The 17,327-nt window shown below is 40.8% G+C and overlaps 1 protein-coding gene across 4 annotated transcripts in view; it reads right to left on the bottom strand.

Moving 5' to 3' along the window:
- LOC139534241 (Kv channel-interacting protein 4-like) overlaps positions 1 to 17,327 on the bottom strand; it is a 251,439-nt gene that overhangs the window by 92,616 nt on the left and 141,496 nt on the right. The window contains exon 1 of one of the 4 annotated variants that reach the window (XM_071333204.1): positions 12,171 to 12,358. The exons of the other annotated variants lie outside the window; for them this stretch is intronic. Within the exon in view, the coding sequence (XP_071189305.1) occupies positions 12,171 to 12,228 (58 nt within the window). The 5' untranslated portion in view covers positions 12,229 to 12,358. Of the gene's footprint in view, positions 1 to 12,170; positions 12,359 to 17,327 lie in introns of those variants that run through there. 4 annotated transcript variants of the gene reach the window in all.

Raw genomic sequence — 17,327 nt, 5'->3', positions numbered from 1 at the left:
CATCAGCCAGGAAGCATAGGAACTGAGAAGTGGTCTGTGGTCACCACCTGCAGAACCACTCCTTTATTGGGGGTGTCTTGCTAATTGCCTATAATTTCCACCTGTTGTCTATTCCATTTGCACAACAGCATGTGAAATTTATTGTCAATCAGTGTTGCTTCCTAAGTGGACAGTTTGATGTCACAGAAGTGTGATTGACTTGGAGTTACATTGTGTTGTTTAAGTGTTCCCTTAATTTTTTTGAGCAGTGTATATCTTGCATTTTCCTTTTCTGAATGGGGGGTTAGTAGAATGCATGAGATTCTATATTTACGGTAGCATAGCTTCTCAAGGTCCGATAGAGATCCAATCCCCTTTGCCCCTCAGTCTTCCTGCTCTTTGATTCAAAAGAGTGTAACCAACCGTCATATCGGTTTCGTACGCTAGGGACTTTTTATTTTATGACATGAATAGTAATCGATGTATGATCCATCCTGTGTATATGTAATTCTGTATGATTATTTAGGTATTTAGTAAATAAATAATTAAGCCAATTTTTGTATGCTGATTCAAACTTGTTAGACAGGGTTCGTGAAGATAACCAAGAATTCTACGACTTTCAGATGAGACTGAATAAGGTGACAATTAATAATTGACTGCTATTGATATAGATTTTATTCGGAAGACAGCAGCTCTATAAACACTCTTCCATGGTGCCACAGGTTATTAACGAGTTAATTGTTGGATGGTTTAATTCAATCACGTAATCAATCAAACGTTAGGTAATCGATTTGATAAAATATAATGTCATAATAATTGAATCAGTCAGAGACACGACACTGGATTGTGTCGCAGCACAGATCTGGAGAAGGGTACCAAAATGTTTCTGCAGCATTGAAGGTTCCCAAGAACACAGTTGCCTCCATCCTTCTTAAAAGGAAGAAGTTTGGAACCACCAAGACTCTTCTTAGAGCTGGCTGCCCGGCCAAACTGAGCAGGGAGGTGACCAAGAACCCAATGGTCTCGCAGAGCTCTAGAGATCCTATGTGGAGATGGGAGAACCTTCCAGAAGGACAACCATTTCTGCAGCACTCCACCAATCAGGCCTTTATGGTAGAGTGGCCAGACGGAAGCCACTCCTCAATAAAAGGCACGTGACAGCCCACTTGGAGTTTTCAAAAAGGCACCTAAGGGACTCTGACCATGAGAAACAAGATTCTCTGGTCTGATGAAACCAAGACTGAACCCTTTGACCTGAGTGCCAAGCGTCACGTTTAGTGGAAACCTGGCACCATCCCTACGGTGAAGGATGGTGGTGGCAGCATCATGCTGTGGGGAAGTTTTTCAGCAGCAGGGACTGGGAGACTAGTCAGGATCAAGGGAAAGATGAACGGAAGAAAGTACAGAGAGATCCTTGATGAAAACCTGTTCCAGAGCGCTCAGGACCTCAGACTGGGGCGAAGGTTCACCTTCCAATAGTACAACGACCCTAAGCACTCAGCCAAGACAACGCAGAAGTGGCTTCGGAACAAGTCTCTGAATGTCCTTGAGTGGATATATATATGTCCTTGAGTGGATATGGAAATGATGCAGACAATTACATTGTCAGAAGCCACAATCTATTTGCAATATTAAAGCTGATCCATCCCCTAATTTTTTTTTTTAATAATAAATAATAATTTAAATCGCAATCAAGCTTTTCCTCAAGACAGCATCACTAACATGCACCTTACATGAGGGCGCTCAATGACAACATGTTCATGTCTGAAACAAAAGCAATTTAAGACAAATAACCATATTTCTACCCCTGAATGATACATGACTTATTATAAATGTTGAACCAATTGTTGAAGTACAGAATGCAAGAGATAAGATAGCACAGTCAAGACCAAAGGCATTTGCAACAGAGGACGAATGTATAACCTGTTGATTGTTTCTGAAGATGCATGAAAGTTAGGAATGGGGGGGAATTGATAGAGTATTGAAATATTATTTTGTACAATATTCTATCGATTCTATGACTGAGTATCGGTAACTTGGTTAACATTATAGAATCGCATTATAGAATCGCAATACATATTGAATGGGGGAAAAAATCATATCGGCACCGAAGTATGGTAATGATATCGTATTGTGAGGTCCCTGGCAATTCCCAGCCCTAATGAAAGTACATGTACACAATTATAGTCTACATTCAACTTCAACCAAGACATCCATAAAGAGCCACAAACCAACAATTAAGTAAACTGTATAATATGGAATACACTGCATTTGAAGTTAGATTCAAGCTCGGAGGAACTGACAACTTGTCGTTCAGAAAAGTCCTCTAAACTTCTTCATAAGCTCTGACGAAACTCAAAGACAGCCTAGCTTATATCTTACCGTCGTAACCCGTCTCTAAAAGTCCAAACTGCTCCATAACCTTGACAAAGAGAATCACCACCACCAGAACGGCAATCATCTCCAGCCCCTCAAGGTTCATGGTGATCGAATCAGTCGGGTCATGGGCTGCCCATGACCACTGTCACAATCACAGAGCTCACTGCCCGTTTACAGGACATTTAACTTCACTTAGAGAGCCAGCATCTCAGGCTTGACGAGACACAGGCGAAAAAGAGAAGAGAGAAAGAAAGGGGAGGGAGAGGATCTGAGAGAGAGGGGGCGTGAAGAGAGAGGGGAGTAAGGAGAAAGAGTGATGGGAGGAACACAATCAACCAATAAAAATACAAAGGTAAAGTAAAGAGGGAGAAGACAGTAAGAGGAAGAAAAGGGGCCGGGTTGACAGAGAGAAAAGAGGAAATGGAGAGGCACAAAGACAGAGGGAGAGAGACAGCCACCAGTGTTGCCAGGTGCTGTGGAGATTACCAAGCCCATTGTTATCTTCCCCCCACAGTGGGACACACCAAACGCTGCAGAAAGGACAACCAATCACATCCCAGCATAGAAGAGTCACATAAGATCACCCTCCCGACCCCCCAAACCCCATGTTCCCTTCTCGATGATCCCCAGGGTATCCCATGAGCCCATGGATCAGGGAAAGTCCCAAGGCTGCTCTCTGGAAGTACTTTACGTCCCAATACAATACATTCCATATTGTCCTGGTAAGAACAGAAGGAAGCGTTCTGAATATCATGTTGCTATGGTGACAGTAAACATGTATGGATCAAGAGATATTTGAGCAGCTGTGTACGGTTACCAAAGCATATGGTATACTAATAGGTTAAAAAGAAAAGTGTTCTGAGGTGAACCACTGTCCACCTGAGCCTTTTCTGTACTAATCTACTTTAAAATTCATCCCAAGATAATTTTTTTTAAATTAAAGTGCATTTTCTTCCAAAATGCATAACAACGTAACAGTCTTACATTGAAAACATCCTAGCATGGTAGGCTACATGAGAAGCAAATCAATAAAGACACAATGACGGTTATAGACCGCCAATTAAGTATGTAGTCAATCATTTTCTCCGAAATATATTCTGCGATTACTACACAGAATTCACTACGTTTTTAAAGGGCTCAAAAGAATTTGAAGAAACTGTGGGTCCTTACTGATATTGTGTGTTACATGGATACTTAAATGGGTCTCTTTCCTCTGTCGCAATAATGGCAGGAGGCTTGATTGGAATGCTTATTCCTCTCAGGTTGTCCTTTGATTAGAGTGTTTAAAGCTGATTAAATGAACATGTGTGCCTACTCTCCCCTTCACCTTCAACATTAGCAAGGTCAATGCGTTAGCTCAACGCGATTTACGAATCCACTTCCATAAAGAGGGGTCTGAATAGGTAGATAAATATACATGGGTGGTTCTCATGGGAGAGTTTCATTGTAAGCTCAGTTATTTTTGTACTGGCGTTTCCTGTTATGAATTAAAAAATATTAATTCAATCGCTCTTAAAGCATGCACTATTTTGTCTGGTAGGCTTCGTTAGCATATACAGTGAGGTCCAAAAGTATTTGGACAGTGACACGTTTAAAAAAATAATTGGGCTGAAATGATACAATGACTATGAGGTTATCCATATCAGGTGAAACGTTTAGAAATTACAGCCCTTTTTGTACATAGTCCACCCATTTCAGGGAACTATAGTATTTGGACAAATTAACTTATGTGTATTACAGTGGTTTAGTATTTGGTCCCATAATACTAGCACACAATGACTACATCAAGCTTATGACTCCACAAACGCGGATGCATTTCCTGTTTTTGTTTTGGTTGCATTTCAGATTATTTTGTGCCCGACATAAATTAATGGTAATAATAGAATATGTTTCTGAACAAAAACTTCCACATTAACGTGGACACTACCATGATGATGAGTGATTTTATTCTAATCATGCATGGTAATCCTACCTTACCTTGTGCAATTACAGTAGTACTGGCAGAGCAAAAAAGGCCATCACTGAATGACTTACAGTACACGGTTGCACTGCATGACTTTATTTAATACATCTAACCATACACAATACTGTACATACCTACCCATCATGCACACATACAGACAGCTCACAAGGCTATAAGAATATGACCTCGTAATGGAGTGCGAATAGCATCATAATTGATTGCATTTTAGCAGTGTGAAACACAGTGTGCATATCTAAAACGATGGCCCATTTCTTTCCGTCTCCACAGGTTGTTGTACTGTTTTGGTTTCTGACAGCAATGAATATACAGTACTGTGTATGGGAGATTTTGCTGCCATCAAATGGACACTGAGAGAAACGGCAGGGCTAGACAGAGTACTCAACTATGCTCCTCAAATTTCACTGTACGCTATTTATTCAAATGCATATTTCAAATCAAATGAAATTGTATTCGTCACATGCGCCAAATACAACAAGTGTAGACCTTACAATGAAATGCTTACTTACAAGCCCTTAACCAATAATGCAATTTTAAGAAAAACACCTAAAAAAAACAATAAATAAAAATAACAAATAATTAAAGAGCAGCAGTAAAATAACAATAGTGAGGCAATATACAGGGGGTAACGGTACAGAGTAAATGTGTGGGGGCACAGGTTAGTCGAGTTAATTGAGGTGATATGTACATGTAGGTAGAGTTATTAAAGTGACTATGCAGCAAAAAAGAGGGGGGGGGGTGCAAATAGTCTGGGTAGCAGAGAGAACAGTCTATGACTAGGGTGGCTGGAGTCTTTGACAATCTTTAGAGCCTTCCTCTGACACCACCTGGTATAGAGGTCCTGGACGGCAGGGAACTTGGCCCCAGTGATGTACTGGGCTGTACGCACTACCCTCTGTAGTGCCTTGTGGTCGGAGGCCGGGCAGTTGCCATACCAGGCAGTGATGCAACCAGTCAGGATGCTATCGATGGTGCAGCTGTAGAACCTTTTGAGGATCTGAGGACCCGTGCCAAATCTTTTCAGTCTCCTGAGGAGGAATAGGTTTTGTCGTGCCCTCTTCACGACTGTCTTGGTGTGCTTGGACCATGTTAGTTTGTTGGTGATGTGGACGCTAAGGAACTTGAAGCTCTCAACCTGCTCCACTACAGCCCCGTCAATGACAATGGGAGCGTGCTCGGTCCTCCTTTTCCTGTAGTCCACAATCTTCTCCTTTGTCTTGATCACTTTGAGGGTGAGGTTGTTGTCCTTGCACCACACGGTCAGGTCTCTGACCTCCTCCCTATAGCCTGTCTCGTCATTGTCGGGGATCAGGCCTACCACTGTTGTGTCATCGGCAAATTTTATGATGGTGTTGGAGTCGTGCCTGGCCGTGCAGTCATGAGTGAACAGGGAGTACCTGAGGGGCCCCCGTGTTGAGGATCAGCGTGGCAGATGTGTTGATACCTACCCTTACCATCTGGGGGCGGGCTGTCAGGAAGTCTAGGATCTAGTTGCAGAGGGAAGTGTTTCGTCCCAGGGTCCTTAGCTTAGTGATAAGCTATGGTGTTGAACGCTGAGCTGTAGTCAATGAATAGCATTCTCACATAGGTGTTCCTTTTGTCCAGGTGGGAAAGGGAAGTGTGGAGTATAATAGAGATTGAATCATCTGTGGATCTGTTGGGGCGGTATGCAAATTGGAGTGGGTCTAGGGTTTCTGGGATAATAGTGTAGATGTGAGCCATGACCAGCCTTTCAAAGCACTTCATGGCTACAGACGTGAGTGCTACGGGTCAGTAGTCATTTAGGCAGGTTACCTTAGTGTTCTTGGGCACAGGGACTATGGTGTTCTGCTTGAAACATGTTGGTACTTCAGACTCAGACAGGGATAGGTTGGAAATGTCAGTGAAGACACTTGCCAGTTGGTCTGGGCATGTTCGGAGTACAGTCGTGGCCAAAAGTTTTGAGAATGACACAAAACTTAATTTTCACAAAGTCTGCTGCCTCAGTTTGTATGATGGCAATTTGCATATACTCCAGAATGTTATGAAGAGTGATCAGATGAATTGCAATTAATTGCAAAGTCCCTCTTTGCCATGCAAATGAACTGAATCCCCAAAAACATTTCCATTGCATTTCAGCCCTGCCACAAAAGGACCAGCTGACATCATGTCAGTGATTCTTTCGTTAACACATGTGTGAGGGTTGACAAGGACAATGCTGGAGATCACTCTGTCATGCTGATTGAGTTCGAATATTGTGCATGGCTAAGCCTACTTCCTACTGCAACTGCTGGGCCCCCTAAGAGGGATGCTAGCCATTAATCCCAGTCTTAGGAAGACTCCATAATATTGGCCCGTGTACCCCAAGGAGGCAAGTGATTAATTCCAGGAAGTAAGCTATCCTGTCGAGGGCCACTCAACGTTAAGAATGAAAACAAGCTTGTAGCAACAAGTCAACCTCTGTGACCCTGCCGTTTCAATTTAAATGCTAATTTAGCAGTGTCCACACGTTTCAAAAGTGACGGTTCTTAGGGACGAACTATGAGGGGTTATGATAGGTGTTTGGATAGCTTATACTGTTAGTACTTATATTTAACAAGTATGGATATTTGAGAGACTTTGAAAATCTCTTTCATCATCTCGTATTAATAGACACCATGGCTTTGAAATATCAATGGATCAATCGTCTGTCTGCAATGCTACGCGTCTGATTTTGCCAATGTCTCAATGTTGAGGTCTGATGTGAACACAATTTGTAGATACAGTACCTATATTCAAAGCATATTCCTTCAAAGAGTTAACGTTGCACTAAAGAATGAGATTGGTGAGTTTTAGGAATCAACCAACATCTCTTGGGCCATTCTCTTATGGGGATCCTAATAAACTAAACTAAATCTCTTGAGGGACAAGGAACCTGACTAGCTCTATGTGGATCGATGTTGACTTGACCTCTCGATGTTGACTTGTGACAAATGGCCTTTAAGAGAAGCATTGCAATGTATGCATACTGATAACTCCATTATACAGTATGAGTGTGTAGCGTAATTATTAAAATATACAGGAGTATGGCTATGAATACTGCAGCAATATTAGCAGTGATATGCTTTTTTCTTTTTCTTTCAGGAGGTATATCAGCTTTAATACTGCAGATATATTGTGGCTTCTATCAATGTAATTATCTGTATCATTTCTAATCCCCCTACATTTCTAAATATTTTGGGGTAAATATATTTTTCCTTGTATTTTCCTTCTTTAATTAATTTCCCCTAACCCTACATCCCTAACCTAATTGGATTAAACTAATTGACAACAATACTTAGGCGTCTACTTCCAGTTTATACATACTATATACATTTTACAGACAAAGTATATTTTACATTAGTTATCTTTTAAAAAATATTTCTTTGTCCCACCCTTCAGCTCCCCTCAACCCATCCCATCTATCTCTGAACACCATCGGGTTTTGATTTATATTTGTCAACTGTGCGGTGATGTTTCAAAACAGTTCTGAACCTTTCTATTCTCAAAGTTTTTACAGATTGTAAATTAAAGATACAAAGATTATTATAATATTATTGATTGATTGACTATGACTTTTCAGATCACCCAGTAGTGCTATTTGCAGAGTTAGCGCCAGGTAAATGTTGCAATTCTTCAGCCATTTCTGAACCTTTGACCAAAAACAAGCTACATATGGACAGTACCAAAACAAGTGATCTAATTATTCTGTCTCTTTGCAGCAAAATCTGCAGAGAAGGCATGGTTGTATCCCTCATATATTTACATTCTATTGGTTTCAATCATTTAAATTTAAAAATTTGAATCAGGCATCGTTTTGTGTATCAGTTCATAAACCATATGGAATCAGTACATCGGAAATTTCTTCCCAACTATTTTGCAAGCTGTATGTCACAGCTGTCAATTTATTGGTCCATAAATTAAACTGGTAAACTTTTTTATTTATCATAGTTTTCTTTAACCAGTTGTAATGCATGGCCGATAGACAAGTTCCTGACCTTGCCCCTTACTATGGAAGCGGCTTATTCTAGAGAAATTAACATTCAATTCTCTGGCAACAGCTCCGGTGGACATTCCTGCAGTCAACATACCAATTGCATGGTCCCTCAAAACTTGAAACATCTGTGGCATTGTGTTGTGTGACAAAACTGCACATTTTAGAGTGGCCTTTTATTGTCTCCAGCACAAGCTGCACCTGTGTAATAATCATGCTGTTTAATTAGCTTCTTGATATGCCACACCTGAGAGAAATAAGCTTTTTGTGCTTATGGAACATTTCTGGGATCTTTCATTTCAGCTCATTAAAAAAAAATCCAGTCGTATCAAAAGCATTTTCAAAGTCAGCTATGAACACCACGTCTGGTTTCCAAGATTTTTCATAGTGTTCTATTGTTTCCAGTACTTGTCGTATATTATCTCCAATGTATCGTCCATGTAAAAAACCTGTTTGATTCGGATGAATAATATTCGACAATAGCTTTTTAATTCTATGCGGTATGCATTTTGCTAGAATCTTTGCATCACAACACTGAGGGGCCTCCCATTTTTTAAACGGACTGGAGATTTATATTTACCACCTGGGTCCTGTTTCAGTAATAGTGGAGTCAGACCTTCTTGTTGAGTATCTGATACTCTACCATTTCTATAGTAGTTAAAGCATCCTAACAATGGTCCTCTGAGTACATCAAGAAAGGTTCATGTTTTTTATTTTTATTAACTCACTCAATGAGGTCTCAGGACCAAAAGCTTAGGCATTATATCAAGGAACTCGTGCAAGGCTTCAAGTATTAGGCAAGGGCACGCATCACTCGTATGTGCTACGCCACGGTCAATTTTGAGTTCGCTTTTTTTTGTGAGAGATTTACCATTATTTTAAAATGAAACGCACCCCCCAAAAAAAATGAACAGTGCAGAGGAAGCATTCACTGCTTAATTATACAACCATTCACCTCCATTTTGGCAGATTGGAAAAGTACAAAACAGACATGCATTTACCCACTGAGGACTTGAGTCCCTTGATGTTTTGTAGTTTCAATCTGAGAGCCAATGCGTCGAGTGCACGGCACTCCTACGCCAACCCCACTAACAAACAACCCTGTAAAGATGGAGTCACAGCAGATGCCGTCCACGACAACAAGCCCACTACATCTAGCCTAGAACTACAATCACAATGAAACCCCCATAACTAACCCCAACATCTTTTCACCCTGGAATACTTCAGTAGCTCAAAACCCACTCACAAACAAACCCTGAACAAGACAGTCAGAGCCGGTGATGTCTAGAACACAATGCTCAATAGATCTAGCCCTACCCATAGAACTGCATACAGAACTCAATAAAAACTGATTCATAGAATCTCTGTGGACCCTACCATCATACTGACCCGCCACAACTAGCCTACAGAGTCGCATATTTTCACCTTGAGACACTTGAAAAGCTCCATACCCACTAAGAGTGGGAGTAGAGTGGAGTTGGAGTGTACGGTTGGCAAGGCGCTAACTAAAACAGCGTCTCTCAACACATGTGGATGAGAACAGCTATGGTAATTAATGTGAGGCATTAGAAGGGGTAGTGGAGTGGCACTGCGGGCCTCAGGCCCTGTGCGTTTACCACGCAGCGACTCGGCCCAATTCATCATCGCTAACCATCCACCGTGATGGTCCCAGGAGCTGGAGCTCAGGCTGGGTTTGAACTCTCAACTTCAAATCTCATATATGGATAGACACGGACACACATGCAAAATAAGAGACTAGAATAATAAAATAGCTCATTGCAATGCTGAGCACAGTGAGTAGTCATCCAATTTTGGAGGTTAGCATATCTTGATTTCAGCTTTAGACTTTATGGCGTTTCATAAAATGTTATGCCGGAGGGGAATTGGGCCTGCCTGGTCAATGTGCTCCATTCTGGTTCTGGTGAAAAGTGCTTAACATGCATATAGCTGTCCAAACTGTGATCTATTGCCTGACAGAGTTAACCAGCACCCCCATTAATTTTTACCTTCAACCTGTATTACAATACTTCAATGAAATATGACTTAGGATGGGAGTGATCCATTCAGTCTCTCTTACAGCACAAAACAACTAAATATTAAAAAAACAGCTGAGGGATGGGCCTGGAGAAATGTAACCACTCTCAAATTAAAAGACAGAGCTTTGGATGCAAGGATTGACCATGAGATCACAAGTATAGTTTTAACTCTGTTTTGGAGCTATACAGTGTTTGTTTACGATCACATTGTTAACGAACAATGGAGTTAAACGATCTTATATTTTGGATTCTGATGGGAATGACAAAGTGAAAATATGTTGTTAGAAATGTTTAATTGAAAATGAAATACAGAAATCAAATTTTATAAATATTCCCAATACATGTTAGAATCATCTTTGGCAGTGACTACAGTTGTGAGTCTTTCTGAGTAAGTCTCTAAGAGCTTTGCACAACTGGATTGTACAATATTTGTACAATATTTTTTATTTTTTCAAGCTCTGTCAAGTTGTTTGTTGATCTTTGCATTTAAGTCTCGCCATATATTTTAAAGATTTAAGTCAAACTGTAACTAGACCACTCAGGAACATTCAATGTAATATTGGTAAGCAAGTCACTGGTATATTTGCCCTTGTGTTTTAGGTTATTGTCTTACTGAAAGGTGAATACGTCTCCCAGTGTCTGTTGGAAAGCAGACAACCAGGTTTTCCTCTAGGGTTTTGCTTGTGCTTAGCTCTATTCTGTTTCTTTTTATCCTCCCCAAAAAACTCCCTAGTCCTTGCTGATGACGAGCATAGCCATAACACGATGCAGAAAACACCATGCTTGAAAATATGGTGAGTGGTACTCAGTGATGTGTTGTGTTGGATTTACCCTAAACATAAAGCTTTGTATTCAGGACAAAGTTAATTTCTTTGCCACATCTTTTGCATATTAATTTTGTGCCTTATTGCAAAATGGATGAATGTTTTGGAATATTTTTATTATTTACAGGCTTCCTTCTTTTCACTCTGTCATTGATGTTAGTATTGTGTAGTAACTACAATGTTGTTGATCCAGACTCAGTTTTCTTCTATCAAAGCCATTAAACTCGAACTGTTTTATTAAAGTCCTTCCTCTCCGGCAACTGAGTTAGGAAGGACGCCTGTATCTTTGTACTGACTGGGTGTATTGATACACCATCCAAAGAGATATTCAATGTCCGTTTATTTTTACCCATCTACCAATAGGTGCTCTTCTTTGCGAGGCATTGGAGAACCTCCCTGGTCTTTGTGATTGAATCTGTTTGAAATTCACTGCTCGACTAAGGGACCTTACAGATAATTGTATGTGTGGGGTACAGAGATGAAGTAGTCATAAAAAAATCATGTTAAACACTATTATTCCACATAGAGTGAGTCCATGCAACTTATTATGTGACTTAAGCAAATGTTTACTCCTGAAATGATTTAGGCTTGCCATAACAACTGGGTTGAATACTTACTGACTCTAGACATTTCAGCTTTGAATTTTTAATTAATGAAACATAATTCTACTTTGACATTATGGGTTATTGTGTGTGGCCAATGACAAAAAAAATCTCAATTTAATCCATTGAATTCAGGCTGTAACAACAAAATTTGGAAAAAGTCAAGTGGTGTGAATACTGAAGGTATTGTACAGTATATCATTCAACTGTGATATATTGCCTAAGAGAGTTATATAAAACATAGGATAATTACAGATTTGTCTACACTGTGCCTTTAAGAATAAAACAAAACAAAACGTGTTCTAAAGAAAAGTCCACCATCCTGTGTGTCCCCCCTCCCCTCAGAAACAAACAAACTGCACACACACTGTGGCCTACCTGTCCTTTTGCGCCTTTGATCTTTCTGAAGCGAAAAGATGACCATCAAAGCACCCATGCTGCCCCCCTGTACCCGTCTTGATCAGTGATCCAGACGTCCTGTGCTACTGCTAGATTTGACGACGCTACAGCTATCACAGGTTGCTGGCTTGTGAGTTGAGCAGAGTAGAGCTGATGAGCTGCAACTACAGCAGTCTCTGGTCCCTGCTTCCCCTTTTATCCACCCAGGCTTAGTGGGCTGGGCACTCAACAAGGGTGTGAAGTGGGAGTCGAGCGCCCGTGCCTCCCTTTTTCAGTTTTTAATCCCCCCCTCCTCATTTTCTCTCTGAAGTAGTTGCTTCGGAGGAGAGTGCTGCTGCGCTGCCTGGCTACTTTGTACCATCTGAGCACCTACGAGATTAATTGACCTCTCTGAGCAGGAGCCAGGCACTCGCTGTGGGGAATATTAAGGCCACTATTTCAACAGATACCCTTTCACAGAGGGAAGGAACGAGGGAGAAATAGGAGGGAGGGAACTCAGACATAAATATTGTCGCTTGTCATTAGTGAATAGGTCTCCTTTAACTATAGCCCCCATGCTGTGAAAGAGAGTGGAAAACCCATAGGCAGCCGCCACCACTGTAGATATTTCAATTACAAGCGAGGCAATCACTTGAGAATTACGTCCATCTGAACCATTTCAATCCTTAAAGGGGGAACCAATTTAAAAAAGCAGATTAATGGGTGAGGAGACACATCCCTCATGCTGTGAGGTAACACCTATTTTTCTGATTCTGCCAGTGTATTCTGATTCTTTATGCAACATAGACATGTTTTTCAAAGGATGCGATGAGATCCTGGAAATTACAATGGAATGACATACCTTGCTGCAAATTACCTTCAATACAGTAATCAAGTTTGTTTTTTTATCCCAATTATGTAAATTGAATTTCATTTAATCAATCACAGTTGTTGAGTCCTGTAATTGCAATCACAACAGTCATAATACAAGGGAACATCAATGGGAAACACGTAATCAAAAACGCACAAAAGACGGTAAGAAATATGATTGATATGCAGAGAGCATAGAACATCTAGCATCAACAGGTTGTACAGGAAGAGAGACGTGTTTTAAAAGGCAAACAATTCCAAAGACTCCCTCTGCCACACCCAAGCCTTTTCTAAACCTACCCACACAACCCCTCGAAATGTGATTACAAGTTTTAAAGGAGACCCTTTGCCTGTCTATTTGCGGTGGACACAAAAGCCTTTATGTATGGTCAGAGAAGACGAAGGACCTCGCAATTCTGAAAGTCAACAGAATGCTGTCCCCTTTTTGACTGACATGGTCTCGTACCTTAAAAATATCCCTGGCACTCTCGACGCCTGTTCTCTTTCACACAACAAAATTTAAAAAACTTCTCCCTGCCACACCCTCAGAACCCTTGGCGGTCTTTTCAAAGAACGTCGGTGGTCCAATTCACCACACAACCGCCCACAGTCAAGTACCAATTTTCCCACTCCATTATTCAGCTTCCTTCCTCTTCGGTGTCAACATCACTGTTCTGGGGCCTCCGACAGATACGAGTCTGAGGTAGAAGCAAGTATGTGGGGCTGGGGATGATGAAAACAACTCCCAGCATGGCATGAGCAAGGATTTAGAGCAGGATGGAGAGGCCTAACATAGAAATCTACCTGGCAGTGTGGCCATCCTTAAGGCCAGAGGTCCTTTGTGTCATTCGCTGCCCTGGATCTACATTGTAATTGGGTTTCTCTCAAGTAGTCAGAGTCCGAGCTACAGGGGCTTGAAAACTAAATTACAGCCAGAACCACTCTGGCCAGCTCAAAGAAATATATAGCTTTGTTGTGGTAGGGAATAGGGCTACTTCATAAGGCTGCTGTCACTTTAAAATGTATTTTCTCTGCCTCCAGTGGTGCTTTTCAGACCGTTGGGTGCAGTGGGAAAGAGAATGTAATTTGCTGAACAATATCTTTCTTAAGCCCTTGGATTTAAAGGTTTATCTTCAATTAAATTCTGGAATGTTTGCATTGCAAATGGATTAGGCTTGGTTCAACGTCTGATCAATATACAATAAATGAAGTGACAAAAAATCAGCCCAAAAGAAACTAAGAAAAAGCACTTCTAATAACTTATTGTAAACAGCTTCACAGACAGCTCTTAACTGCTGAGGACTATAAACAGTTCCTAACTGCCCGGGAACCACAGACAGTTCCTAAATAGTGAAATGCATTGCTTTTAATAACTGCTAGGTGCGCTATAATCCCAAACTGCAGGAGAATGGAGAATAATACATGCAGGATGAGAAACGACCCATCATCCCAGTGGCAGAGAAGTATTGAGCCAACAAGACTTTAAATGGTACATCCCATTTCAAAGCTCGTCACCGTGGCCTGTTGGCACAGATCTGGAATCAGATTACCTTCCCCAAAATCCTTAACCTAATCATCAGGGGTTAAAAACAAAACTGACCTTAGATTAGTGTGTCTAGGGGCAACCTCATCCTATCTTGACTGCTGTCTGCAGCTACCTCTTTAGGTGCATTAGCTCTGGCAACACCTCAAGCACCCTGCTATCCACTGTGTCTGTGGACTTAAAAAGCTGTGAGTGCTTTACGACTGTAGCCTCTGACTAGTAATGTAAAATTGTATTTCCATTGCATCTGCTCTTAATCTACAGTATCCCGGCGAGGATCATTCCAAGAGCAAAGTCATTCTTTTGACACCGTAATGCCTTCTATTAATAAAAAAAGATTAGATGCTTCGCTAGATCAATCTAACCATCGTCATTTCATCTGCAGTAAGGCTTACTTCGTCTGTGTGCAGATATACCATGTCAGAATCATGCCCCTTGTTTTAACTGGCAAACCTCTAAAATGGCATGCTGTCACAAGCTGCTGTCTTTACCTAAATTGCCAGAGGATAACGATTCTTGATTATTTATCACACTGTGCTCATAAGTCAAATGAATTTGTTGTGTTGTTTTTTTTCTTCGGGATCGGTGTCCCATCCATGGGACGGTTGAGCTAACGTAGGCTAATGCGATTAGCATGAGGTTGTAAGTAACAAGAACATTTCCCAGGACATAGACATATCTGATATTGGCAGAAAGCTTAAAATCTTTTTAATCTAACTGCACTGTCCAATTTACAGTAGCTATTACAGTGAAATAATACCATGCTATTGTTTGATGAAAGTGCACAGTTTTGAACATGAAACGTTATTAATAAACCAATTAGGCAAAGTTGGGCAGTCTTGAGACAACATTTTGAACAGAAATGCAATGGTTCATTGAATCAGTCAAAATATTTGCACATACACTGCTAAGATCTAGTGGCCAAAATCTAAATTGCAGCTGGGCTGGAATAATACATTATGGCCTTTCTCTTGCATTTCAAAGATGATGGTACAAAAACAATACAAAAGAACGCTTGTTTTTTTCTTTGTATTATCTTTTATCAGATCTATTGTGTTATATTCTCCTACATTCCTTTCATATTTCCACAAACTTCAAAGTGTTTCATTTCAGGTTCGAACTCAATTTACTCATTGTGGGAAAATCACTCTCCTTGCATCTTTTTCCTACACATTTTTTGATAGCAGTGTGATTTATCATGATTTATTAGAGGAAACTAAATCGAACAGATTTCGATATCAAGGAAAGAGAACACAGAAACAACGTGATATTTTCCTTAGAGGTGTTTTGATTCGATTTGATTCAATAGTATGTCAGAATAAAGCAAGGTGCTGTGTTGAAGTTGAGTTCATTGCACAGACGACCCAGTCAGTGGGCGCCACACGTATCTGATTTGCAGAGACGTTTTCAGAAACACCCATTAAAATCTAGCTCCGCTCTGGCGGTTATCACAGTTTCCAATGTACAAGCGGGGAATGGAAAGCGGTCTCATTTCATCATGCTCAATGAGCTTACTGACTCAACGTGTGGCTCTTCTGTATCTCACCTTGTTCATTCTACTGTGTCAGACATTGTTTGCGCCCCAAATGGCAACATATTCCCTATATAGTGCACTACTTTTGGCCAGGACCCATAGGGCTCTGGTCAAAAGTAGTGCACTTTGTATGGATTAGGGTGCCATTTGGGACATAGCCACAACGGAACAAAGCTGATTAATTGAACCTCATTCATCTAACCCTTATCAGTAATGAGTAATATTTTTCACGTGAATTACTGAGAGTACTACACCACCGGTCAAAAGTTTTAGAACACCTACTCATTCAAGGGTTTTTCTTTATTTTTACTATTTTCTAAATTGTAGAATAAGTAGTGAGTACATCAAACTATAACATAACACATATGGAATCATGTAGTAACCAAAAAAAGTGTTAAACAAATCAAAATATATTTTATATCTGAGTTTCTTCAAATAGCCACCCTTTGCCTTGATGTCAGCTTTGCACACTCTTGGCATTCTCTCAACCAGCTTCACCTGGAATGCTTTTTGAACAGTCTTGAAGGAGTTCCCACATATGCTAAGCACTTGTTGGCTGCTTTTCCTTCACTCTGCGGTCCGACTCATCCCAAACCATCTCAATTTGGTTGAAGTTGGGGGATTATGGAGGCCAGGTCATCTGATGCAGCACTCCATCACTCTCCTTCTTGGTAAAATAGCCCTTACACAGCCTGGAGGTGTGCTGGGTCATTGTCCTGTTGAAAAATAAATGATAGTCCCACTAAGCCCAAACCAGATGGGATGGCGTATTGCTGCAGAATTCTGTGGTAGCCATGCTGGTTAAGTGTGCCTTGAATTCTAAATATATCACAGACTGTGTTACCAGCAAAGCCCCCCCCACATCATAACACCTCCTCCTCCATGATTTACAATAGGAAATACACATGCGGAGATCATCCGTTCACAAAGACACAGCGGTTGCAACCAAAAATCTCCAATTTGGACTGCAGACCAAAGGACAAATTTCCACGGTCTAATGTCCATTCCTCGTGTTTCTCTTCTTATTGGTATCCTTTAGTAGTGGTTTCTTTGCAGCAATTTGACCATGAAGACCTGATTAACACAGTCTCCTCTGAAAAGTTGATGTTGAGATGTGTTTGTTACTTGAACTCTGTGAAGCATTTATTTGGGCTGCAATTTCTGAGGCTGGTAACTCTAATGAACTTATCCTCTGCAGCAGAGGAAACTC

The sequence above is a fragment of the Salvelinus alpinus genome, chromosome 11 (genome assembly GCF_045679555.1).
Source record: "Salvelinus alpinus chromosome 11, SLU_Salpinus.1, whole genome shotgun sequence".
NCBI classification, from domain to species: domain Eukaryota; kingdom Metazoa; phylum Chordata; class Actinopteri; order Salmoniformes; family Salmonidae; genus Salvelinus; species Salvelinus alpinus.
Note: the sequence above shows the minus strand (reverse complement) of the source record. Positions and strands in the feature narration are given on the sequence as shown.